Source organism: Halyomorpha halys, unplaced genomic scaffold, assembly GCF_000696795.3.
Source record: "Halyomorpha halys isolate HHAL.00 unplaced genomic scaffold, Hhal_1.1 Scaffold1957.1, whole genome shotgun sequence".
Taxonomy (NCBI): domain Eukaryota; kingdom Metazoa; phylum Arthropoda; class Insecta; order Hemiptera; family Pentatomidae; genus Halyomorpha; species Halyomorpha halys.
This window is the reverse complement of record NW_027109284.1, coordinates 55,274-67,985: the sequence shown is the minus strand read 5'-3', so window position 1 is coordinate 67,985 and position 12,712 is coordinate 55,274. Positions and strand designations below refer to the sequence as shown.

The 12,712-nt window shown below is 30.6% G+C and overlaps 1 protein-coding gene across 1 annotated transcript; it reads left to right on the top strand.

The window, feature by feature from the left end:
- Positions 1–1,796: 1,796 nt before the first annotated feature.
- On the top strand, positions 1,797–5,373 carry LOC136795780 (CLIP domain-containing serine protease B4-like; the record flags this gene model as incomplete). Its single annotated transcript, XM_067047486.1, is given in 2 exon segments — positions 1,797–1,939; positions 3,380–5,373. Coding segments are annotated over 2 exon segments (317 nt in total), but the record flags the coding sequence as incomplete, so codon positions are not given.
- Between the last annotated feature and the right edge of the window lie 7,339 nt (positions 5,374–12,712).

The window sequence follows — 12,712 nt, the reverse complement described above, 5'->3', positions numbered from 1 at the left end:
ATTATATTAATGTAAAAAAATTATCAATAATATATTTAAAAATCAAATATTATTGAAGTTGAAATATAATATTAACATTTTCTAATTGAGGTGGTATCTGGTGGAATACGAGCGTTCAAATTCCCTTTTTCAAGAAATCGCGTTTTCAAAATCTTCCATATCCATTTTGATACAAAAGATTTAAAAAAGTATCATAATTTTTAACATTGGTAGAACTGTATGAATGGCAAAAGTTTACACGACTTTATTATTCATATAGTTTAATGGTGGTTTAGTTACACTGCCAAGTACATTCGTTATTTCAGGATTTGAGAATAATATCTGTAGGGATTAGGTTGGAAAATATCGCCTTAGAGTAAAGTATTCGGGGAGCAGCTTTGATCCGCCATTTTGGATGTAAGTTGACATGGGATCGGGCGAGACTCATTCTAGACTTGTCTTCCAGGAGCTGATCCTGAAAATTTCAGTCAACCATAAATTATTATTTTATTATCATTATTATTATTATTTTATTATTAACCTCTAAAGGTAGGACCATACTCGTGTCCAGCCTTGCCCAATATGTAAATCAGAATGGGATGAGTAGATTGGCCGTTTCATGGTTTCAAATGTAAAAGCAACCATTGGAAGCAAATACCTCAATAGCCATAAAATTAATATATCACTGCGTTTCTGTATTTTTACCGAGTTTCAGCTTGACGAAATAATCAAGTGTGGTAAAATTCGATTGAAAATCACAGCAATAAAATAAATAAAAGCCTTTAAAAAAAAAATTGTATACTTGAGGAGTTTTCCATCTAAAGTTAATTTATCCTTTTGGGTTAATGTAACCTTATCTAATGTTAAGATTTTTTGACGAATTAAAGTTCTAAGACTAAAACCTTATTATTAAAAAAAATTAATTATCTACACTGCTACAAAATATGGTACACTGGTACTGGTCCAACGATTGTGCTGGGAGGTAATTTGGTCAGAATAATGCAGGACCCTTTAGATTTTTACCCAATTAAGGGTACCAACTAAATGAGGTTGGGTGGACCCCAAAAAGCTTGCAAAGCCACAGGGCTGACTCATGGTTACAGTGAAACAGAAAGCAATTATCAGCCACAGCCAGATTCGAATGCAGGTCCTATGAGTTTGTAGCACAGTGAGCTACCCACTCCCAAAACTGCAATAAGCCTATCAAAAATAGATTTTATTTGTTGTGTGTTCTATGAATAATAAGGTATTTGATCTATTTATCTTATATGGTACCTACATGTTTTACGATTTAAAGTGAATATCAACCTAAAATCAAGTATTTCTCTTATCCCAGGATACACACAACATGAGAACTGATTCCATAAATTGTTTTATCATTTACTAAAGTTGTCATGGTGTTTTCTGAGAATATGGTTTTTGATCAGACTGCATTATTTTAGCAATAGTCACTCTCACTTTGTATCAAAATCTTTTTGGTTATAAAATAATACTGAAAAAAGTCTGAAAATCAATTTAAACCTAATAAAATGTTTTGATAATGTATTATTAATATTAATTATTAATACTATTAATAATTAATTAATACTGTAAGTACTATTAATATTGTATTATTAATAGTAATATTAAGTCCACAACATTATTTGATCTTATCAGATTAATAATATGCAGTTGAAAATTGATTATTTTCTGCCTAAAAATATAAAATTGAAAAGGTCGATATCTCTTTGATAAAAGACTGAACTATTTATATTAGAAATATCTATTTTATATTATAATATACACGGTTTTAAGGAAATTACATATTTGAATTTCAGAACAGAAACCAAGTGAGGTTCTTCAGAAAGTTAGTTTGAACATTGTTGATCCAGGTTCATGTGCTGCAAAATATAAACGACACATAAAAGATCTTCCTGAACATTATGGTTGTACATATGCCGAAGGAAAGGATGCATGTTATGTATGTTATTCTACACATTATGCTAGTTTTAACTTACTTTTTAGGATAAAATATGAACATAAACATTTTTTGGCAGTCATATGGTCTAGATAGTAGATAATCAGTGTTTAAAATCAGATTAGGGTAAACTAAATTATTCTATTAACTAATCTATAGGAAATTTTATGCTAAACAAAAAAGTTTCAATAAACATAAGACCAAGATATATTCAGTTCCAAACTAAAGCAATAAAAAAATATATTAAAAAAAAACCTCTATGCTGACTGAAACTTATTTAAAGGATGTAAAAACAAATACTTACTTTTATTCTTAATCAGCATTTTAACAGTGGCATACAGTTATAATAAATAAAAAAAGTCACAAAATGTAATGTACTTATTTAATGATTTTTGGTTGTAAGACATCAAATTACACACCTTAAATACTTGTTTTAGTATTCTATTCGAAGTCATTATCATTGGATTGACTTCATACTTGTCAGTAAACTATTTCTTACTTCACAGATGAAAAGTGTTTTATTTAAATTAATTTTGTATAATTTTTAGCTCATATAAATACACAACCATGGTCACTATTTATGATTTGTTCCAATCAGCAACAATTCACTTACACCTTGTTAAAATTACTTAGTTCAAATTTTAAATGATAGTACAATTTGTAAAGATGCTCCACTATTGAAAGTCAACTCAGACTAATAACTCATCCGTATTGTTAAAAATTTAGTAGCCAACTGATACTTCTTTCACTAATCAAGTTAAGGTCAAAACTTTATATGTCTAAAATATTATAATAATTTATATTTTTTTTCCAATTTTTATCAATACTCTGTTACATTTCTTATTTAAAAAATAAGTATTAGACATTTTTAGAGTTTTTAAAAATTTAAGCCTCTTCATATACATAAAATATTAAGTTTTACAAGCTCTGGGAGTCGGAGTATTATCGAACAAATAAATGCTGACAGATATATCTAGAGTTCTATTATCAGGCCATGTTCTGCTGGCCTTGAGAAATTTATTTTAAAAATTGTATTATTTAACATATTTAAATTTATGGTCCAAACTACAAAACATAACGTAAAATAAAAATTGATCAAATAATTGAAATTTATCAATATACTATTTAATACATTTAATAAGCCAACATATTAGAGAAAGTTTTTATAAATCACAAATAATTCATAATTTAATATTTTCTAATCCAAGCCATGCATATTATCCTATATTCACCAAAACAATATTATCCTCCTTATATCATTAAAATTAGCTGATGTACCCCATTTTCCACAATGTTTATCTTTCATCATTTTCTTATATTGCTTTTTACCAATATTCTTTTACTGTTCACTGCAATAGTGAATGTTTTTAGTTTTATTGTATTTTAGATGTAAAGTATCACTATAACATTTTTATAACTCTTTAAATGAATTGTTTTTAACAGGGTGATTCTGGCGGACCAATTCAAGTTTCGCACGGTGAACATCAATGCATGTATACTTTAATTGGTGTAATATCTTTCGGCAACAATTGCAGTTATAATACAAACATACCTGGTGTTTATACAAAAGTATCTAACTACATAGAATGGATCGAAGATATTGTTTGGCCTGCCTAAGGGATATTTCTTCAGGATTATCCAGAAATAATTATTTTCCTAATGCTGATTTAGACATGTATGATTATTTATGGTTTCCATGAGAGATGATTATTTAAAATTTAATCATTTATTACCTTTTGTTTTTGACTCAGACATTTGTCAAGGGTGATTCTCAAAAATAGATCCATTTTTTGGTCAAGAATTTCCTAATTTTTTATGTAGTTTTTAGGAATTATGAACAACAATTTTGAAACCTCATCAATGGAAAAGGGAGTAATTTCAACCTATCCTCTATATTCATTCTAATAATAAACGTTTTACCTTAAAAAAACATCTATGTACACGATAAGAAATGGGCATGTCTTTTTAGTTCGTATCTCCTTACAAAATTTGTTTACTGTAATTCTTCATTGATATTATATCAAAGGAATACTTTGACAATTAAATATATTGTTATAAGCAACAAGATAATTAAAAAATAATTCACGTCTATATTTTATCAAGTACCTGTATGGTGTCCAACAAATTTTCAAAAATAAAACACGGCTACTCCTTGAAATATTTTGCTTGTGTTACATCTAGCTTTTTACCTCCCACATACCTATGAGTATTATAGTCCAAGTTTGAATTTATTAAACAAAGACATGACCACTTAGAAAAAAAACAAAAGATTTTGAACCTTTTAAAGTACCTCATCAAGGACACTTTTCATTACTGCACACAAATAATGATGTCATCGCAAAATTATTTTTCTCGAATTTACAGAAAAAAGGTTTTGATCAGCATTGATTTCACAACAGATAGAGGTAGTGATCATTAGATTAGGTGATAAAAAATATTAGTGACAATTAGATTAAATGATAAAAATGATTAGTGACAATAAGATTAGATAATAAAAATGATTTGTGATGATTAGATTAGATGATAAAAATGATTAGTAATTATTAGTTTAGATGATAAAAATGATTAATCATGATTAAATAAGAAAATAAATTGGATAGTTATTTTTGTTGTTCATTAGGACTCAAGTGCATATAACCCAATGGTTCTTTTATTTTGATTTTTTTAATTATTATTATTATAATTATTTATTTATTTATTATATTTTTATTTCCCTCCCAAGATTCTGAGCTCTTTAAATTTCATGTAGTTAATTATTTTAGTGCATATTTTAATGAGATATTTAAATGTATTTCAATGAATAATTAATGAGGAAAGAGCTTAATGTAGAAAAACAAATACTAAAATAAAGTTGTTTTTAATTAAAAACCATCGATAAAATTGATAATGATTTGCATTCGATGATTGATTATTTGAAGGAATAATCTTCACTAATACTGCTTTTGACATTTTTTAAGAATCACCCATTTATATATAAAAGTATTTAATTTATTATTCAATACATATAAAGGTAATTTAATTTATTTAATCTAAAATTAGTATGTATTTATTTATTGTATTAAAATCAGTTGTATATTTTCTTTTGTTACCAATTTTTCAACACTTGAATAACAAAGAATAGGTTAAAAAATTAATCATTATGAGTACAATTTATAATTACCATAAAATATTTTATAATGAATAAAGTGATATAACAAAAATAAAACAAATAATTGTTGGTATATTTATTAGTAGTATGATAGCTATTTTGTAAGCCTATTGTTTTTAATCAAAATAATAATTAGATTAATGATTAATGTTTGTGATAAGGAAAAATTACTTTTGTCACGATTTATGGTGTATAAGAATAAAAGACTGTCTGTATGTGATGAGAAAACAAATAAATTGCTCAAAATAATTACAAAATATGTACTAAATAAATAGAAAGTTATTTATAATAGTTGTGTTATTAATGCTACCTGTTCTGACTTTTGTAATGCAAGGGCTATGATGGTAAATACTCATGTTATTTAGTTATATTTATTTACTTCATAATAATTTTTTATTTCTTTTTGTGTATTTTTTGCATATATTTCTTTATAGTCTCAATGAAATATTGCTTCTCAATCCAGGCTAGAGAAAATACAGGAATAATAAATTCTTGAACAAAATATATTATTGAAGAATCTGACAAAATGTTTACATGCATGAAAAGGAAAATAATTATGATATATTTTCATAAACAATTATGGCATAAAAGGACATTGTATTATTGATTGTAATATTATTAATATTAGATTGTATGAATACAATTTATGTTCCTACTTTCTTTTTTATAATGTGTGGTTTTTGTGCCTCATGTTAATTTATTTGTGTGGCTTACTTTACATTTTAAGTAAAATTTAGTTTATACAATTAGTGATTTTCGACCAATGAGTCGAATGAAAATGTGCAGCAATAGGTTGAATGGTGTTAAAAAAAAGGATAGAGGTGGAAAGTTTTATACATTTGTTTTGAATAGCTTACTTTATGTTTTTGAGTTGCTGAACACAAATTTGAAGTTATCAAACAAATTTATATCCACCATATATAAGAAGTTTCCAAAAAATCACACTTATTTTTTTATTATTACTTGCAGATCAAGCTTTTTTTGCCGTAGTCTTATTTCAAAATAGAAAAAATCCTTGTTCTTGCCATTATTTTTTTTTTTTTTCGAAATGTGCTTTGCGTCCAATGTGTCAAATGCATGTGCGCAAGAGGTAAAATTTTAATTTATTTGTTATAAACAAACATTTAAATTCAGTTTTTTCCACTATAACTTGTAAAATAAACTTTTTAGGTTGATACAGAGCCTGGTTATGGCAATAGGACTTTGTATGCTTTATGTTTTAACACCTAGTGCACTGCACAATAATCGGTTTTTGTTTTGGCTGTTGAATACACCAATCTTGTTACCTGAAATGTTTAAGAATTATTTCAGGCTGGCTCTAACTTATAAAAAAAATTGGTAATGGGTATTTTTCAGTGGGGTGTAAAACACCCGATATATTCCTCACACCGTGGCCGATTTCTTTCAGCCCTGTTTTGATAGAGTGGGTGGGAGTGGTTGAATGGAGGCCTCTTAAAACCTCTCTGTATGCCTTTTCTTGCTTCAATTGATAACAATGAAAGTCATAATTCTTCTCAATTAAATGATTGACTAGTTTTTTGTAATGGTCTTAGTTGGTGGTATTTATCTTTAAGTCTTTGACGCGTGAGAATCATCTAAAATTTGACAGTCCGATCAAGTCAGCTATTATATTGACCGAACAATATGATATTATCTATTTTGGCGACGGAAATAGGAGGTGGTTCTGGATCTGAAAATCCTTGAGACTCTGGAATGTTAATAGTTAAATTTTTGACAACAGTAGAATTATTGCTGGTAGATGGGATAAGTGTGGTCAGTTCTGGTTTTGTGACTGCAATGGTTTTACTGCGAGTTTTAGCTGGTTCAACTTGCTTTTTTGACTTAGCCGTTTTATTCTTCTTCTTATTAGGTGAATTGCCCGCTGACCCGGGGGCAGTGTTTCTGTGACATTTTTGACGAGTATGCCTCTTTTAATATTGGGAATCCGTTTCGCTTATTTCCGAAAACGGGGTCTCTTCCTCTTCTCCGGAGTCTTCACAAGACATATTCTTGTCCGAATACATTACGATATGAAGATAAAAAAAAATTACAAGCGTAAACAAATTATTCTAAAAAAATAAACTGTACACCAAATTATATAAAAATATTAAATAAAACATTTCTGAAATTATATATGAATTGTATATAATTGTCACAGTACTTTATTAGTTATTACAATTAGTATTTACTTGAAAAAAAAAATGTATATTTTCATTAAATTTTGTTCACTCCTGGGGGGGAAGGGGGAGCTACCCTCTTCTACCGCCCGCTGGGTACACCCATGGTAAAGATGTCTACCAGCACTCAAAATATAGCTAGTTTAACGTACTATAAAGTTATATATCTTCGTAGGAGTAGTAGTTTTTATGATATTCGCATATGGATATGAATTTTGTATATGAAAAACCTAGAAATGAATTTACTTAGCAAATATCATGAAAACTTCTTCTCCTACCAATATAAGTGTAATAAACTCTTTAACATTATGTTATAATAAGCTATAATTTTAGTGCTGGCAGTCATATGTACTTCTAATACTTTCTGAAATATAATTCTTCATAAGTCCAAAACTTTTGTCCGAACAGCTAAATCATCAACTATTTATTTTTGCAAATATGATAAAATCAACGAAGATAAACGTTATAAACTAGTTTATAGTACATTAAACTAGTTTTAATTTTAGTGCTGGTAGATGTCTGTATGTTTACTGATTGAGATATATTTTTTCATAAATCAAATAATTTGTCTGAACAACTAGAAATTAACATTTTGTACATTTATTTTCGCACATATCATGAAAACTACGACTCCTACGAAGATAAATATCATATACTATTTTATAGTTCATTAAACTAGCTTTAATATGAGTGCTAATAGACATCTGTACGTCTAATGATTCCTGAAATATAATTTTCCAAAAATTACTTTTGGAACTATTGATTCTTTTTAATCAACTGTAAATAACTTACATTTTTTCCACCAGACTCTTGTACTACCACTATTCAGCTTAGAGAACAGAACATTAGGTTTAATTATGAGATTACTTAACTATATATAACCCTCAATATAATATTAATACTATATCAGTGGTTTGTAGCAACAACAAATTTCCATTTTTAGAGGTTTCTGTTTATTATGTAACTTTGTTTGAAAAATTAACTTTTACATGCTAAAACAATGTTCTCAGAAATGCTAGTAACCTTGTTTATTCGTCTCCATTTATTTCAATCACCTACAATATATACCTATTCTTTTCTGTTACATTTTTCTCAATTTGGAATTTGAACATATTTGATTCTTGTTCCAAACATCAGAAATGTTCAGTTCATAAAAACAATCCCATATGGTGCAGTAGTTGATCTGAAAATTTGGCACTGACTTCGGAGGTTTATACTTTACAACTTAAGAATATTCTCAATAAGTAATAAAACATAGGAATATTTCATTTCACTAATTTCTAAAAAAAATTATTTCAACTCAAGATAAGAAAATATTTCATTATTTATTTTAATAAGTACTATATTCTAAATAAAATGCTATTGCAGCCATCATTGGGGATTATGATGATCTACCTGATCTTGCGAATACATTTTTCAACAACTATGGATTCTCATAATTCCTCATTAATTTCGAAAATGGAATTTTATTCATTTCGATGGTGAATCGCAAAAAAATATACAAGAGTACTATTAAATCTGAAAGAAAAACATAAATCATAACAATCCCAAAATTAGGATGATGAACAAGATATCCGATTATTTTTGGTCCTGTGAACAAACAGTACTAATGAACTCGATAGATCCTTTCTCCAGGAAGGATGAGGTAAATATTTGATATTTTATCAGAGTTTGAGTTCATCAGAGTTCACAAACACATATTTGACTTATTATCACCTGTTATCCTTAAATTTCACTCATTGTATAAGTTGGAATTGTAAATATTTCAATGTCCCTCCACTAAAGCTTGATTTGTAAACTAGTCTTTTTTTTATCCATTATGTTCATTTCGCAGACCGAATCAATGGCAAGGATGTCCTGGATAGATGGGGGTGGGGAGGGCACTATATTTAGTACACTCGATATGAAAGCGGGCTATCACCTGATTGATTGATCAGATCCTGGTGTACCCTTTAGAGGTAGTACCCTAGTACCCTTTAGTACGATCTTTAGATCGTCAGAAAATGGCGTTTACATTTGAAGGAAGGCATTACGAGATGCTGCTATTTCGATGAGTCAATGTGTTTATATAGATGACCACCTGGTCTTTAGTAAAACAGATATTTCTGGTTGAATTGTCCTCCGAAAAATATATATTGGTATAAGCTAAATTAATTTTTTATGTCATACGATTTCGTAACAGGGAATCAAACCCGACGCACAAAAGGTCGAAGCGATTAGTAAAAGGTCCCGAAGGACGCTGAAAGGATTCGTAGCTCTGAACCATTTCCAGAGGTTAGTACCAGACATGGTGGGATACTTGGTGCCTCTTAACCATTTATTTAAAAAAATCAACAGAATCATGGTGAGGCGGGATATCCGGAGATGTCTGGAGAAACTTCAGCAGGAGCCATTGCTAACACAAATTCACTATTACCACAGATGCGAGTGCGTACACTTTAGGGGCGGTACTATCTTAGGAAGGTAAAGGTGGGGAAGGACCAGTGACGCATGCTAGTAGGCAACTTACAGATGCGGAAATGAAGTATAGAGCTGGAAAGGGAACTTTTGGGAATCGTTTGGGCCTTGGACCTCTTTCGCCCCACTTCATTGAGTAGGAATGCTGAAGGAGTCCTCAGCAAGGGTGACCCGGTGAAATTAGCTCCTCAGGCAATATAATATAAAGATCCAGTATCACCCAGGCTGTCCCGTGCGATAGGTAACCATAAAGACGATAGAAGAGGAGAAAGGGCAATGTCTGGAAATGTACGCCAATCACACCATAGGGCAACGATCGTAAAGCATCAACCAGAGACGAAAGCTTGAACGGGGACAGGTCAACGGAGATCATGATTGACAAGCCACACTAGATTGTCTTGAAGACAAGAATTTACGGTCTAATGAAGACTGACTTCACTAAACAAGGTATGAGCTCGATCACCACTACTTGGTCGACATCTTGAGTTAGGGACCATCAAGTTTGTTGTTCACTTAAGAATGCGTCCAAAGCAGAACGAAGGGGACGTAGTGATATGGGAAATAATTATGCGGCTCTAGATTTTAGAACAAACAGGGGTGGACCGAACGTTCATTCGTTGTACAATAACACTTAGTAACTAGGATAAACAGAGGGAGGTCACCCTGGTGTTCCACTGAAAACAATTCGGGATGATCTTTTCTTCACACCAACCTTAGTGAGGTATGGCAAAAGGCTTTAGTTCCTGAACTGAAGGAATGTGCTAACCCACTGTTCAGAGAGGTCAACCCTCTACCAAGACCTAGGAGGGGGCAAAGCACTGTTCCCTTGGTCAACGTCCTCACAGAGAGGAGGGCTTCAGGCTCTCTAGCTGAAGTAATCTTAACCCCACCCTATCTCCTGGTGAAGCGGCCCATCCCTGTTCTTTGTACCCCCTGGCCAGGGAATATGGCTTGGGCCAATATTGCAAGGTCCCCCTTCAGCGGACCTAGCCTTAACCCTTATAATGCCATGTGACAAAGGAAGGACACTGTAAATATGTATAATATCTATATATAGATGTATATCTCTGTAGGAAGAAGAAAATAAGCAGGATGATCGGTTTTTAGTGAAAATCCTCGTTTTCAGTCTTACTTGGCTTGAGAAGTAGAAGCAGGATGGAAATAGCTAGCGATGCGTCGGCTGCTGCCATAGAAACAGTATAGCAGCAGAAGGATGATAACTGGCAACCACTCAGTTTTTCCAAAAGCACTTAAAAGATTCAGCATTCAGTATAAAAAATGGAAGATTTAAGTTAATAAACCAAAAATACAATCTATTAAATTCACAAAATGGAGACTGCCTATAATTCATAACATAGTTATTAATGGTACTGAAATCATATGGGCTTCTTCTGTTAATTATTTAGGCTCAGACCTGAATAAATGTTTAACGTTTTTCAAGCACATATAAAACTAATACAATTGAGCTAAAAACCTCATCAGAAAAATTACCATACATTTTAATAGAAATTATAAATTATCATAAAAAGTATAATAAAAAAAAATTAATCATATACAAAACAATAATACGCCCAAGAATAACTTTTAAGTTCTGTTCCTGAAGCTGCACATATCACTCTAGTTACATATAATCCCGTTAGGTCCTTGCAAGAATGAATACTCCCTCATTTTTGTGTCAATATTGTGATTTTTTATTATAAACAAATTTGTAATCATTACACAGCATAGCATGGAAACAATGGCAAAATCAAATGTATAGGTAATAAGGAAGATTCTTTCTGTAGTGTTTATAATGTTACTGAAAACTTTCTGTAATCATGAGCATGTTTAGAGAGGTGAGGAAGGAGTATCTTGTCCCCTGATAATCCATTTGTTGTGACATGGAACCAGGACTTAGAAAGGCTCCTGATGGTGTTTCAAAACAAGGATAGATCGAAACACTTCATAAGATGAAGATATTAACTTCTTCAATTGGTCTTTAGAAGTCTCAGATCATCACACGGTCATATTGTAAATTGTAAATAATAATTTTGTAATTAGCTTGTATTTATAATAATATCATTTTATAACTATAATATTTCCAGAGGTTATACATTTTTTATTTTATTATTATTTCACTAATATTTTCCTATTGTTGAAAAAGTAAACATGTTTAAGAATATTTTTATTTCTTGAAATTGTTTTCATATAACTATTGTCATATTGTAAATTGTAGTTAATCAAGAACAATGAAATCTCCCTCTCTATCTCTCTAACTACCAACAAGCAATTTTATTGTAATTCTGATTGTTTTATTTATTCACTTATTCTTATTATCAACAGTATTACTCATATATGAGTGTTTAAATAAAACTTGTTCCGGTTAACCTACGGCAACCGAAAGGCTGAATTGAAGGGGGCACCAACAAACATCATGGCATAATGGCCTACAGGATATAGTGGCGCCCCAGGTGGCCAACAGCCAAATCTCACCTCCTCCAGCACTCTCTGTGTAGAGAAGCATCCCAGAGAGTGAGAGCCATCTTGTTTGAGAAGCAGATTATCATTTTCGTTGTCTCTCATCAGGAATCCACCATGAGTGAGTAAAACTCTTGGAGTTGTCCTCAGGAGCAGGGGGGAGAGAAGCTTGAGAGTATGGAGGGAAAAAGAACCGTGGAGTAAGTTAATTACCATTCACCACCACATAGTTCATCTATCAATAGTTAACGTCAATCATCATCAACCACTTCAACTTCATATCAACAATTTCCATAGCCCTATCATTCAAAATTTTACTAACCCTTTAATCACAAATGTTTTCTTTCGGCCACCCACAACACCATCTGTAATTTAACAATAGAATTTTATTTTTCATTTAACTATGTTCATTTTTCATTTATACAGTCCACTTTAACCAACCAGCAAACCAAAAATGAAGTGTGTTCCGGCAATTTAAGTTGAGGGCATACTTCATACAAAACTTGTTTTGTTTTTTTTGGTGAATAAGCAGGAAAC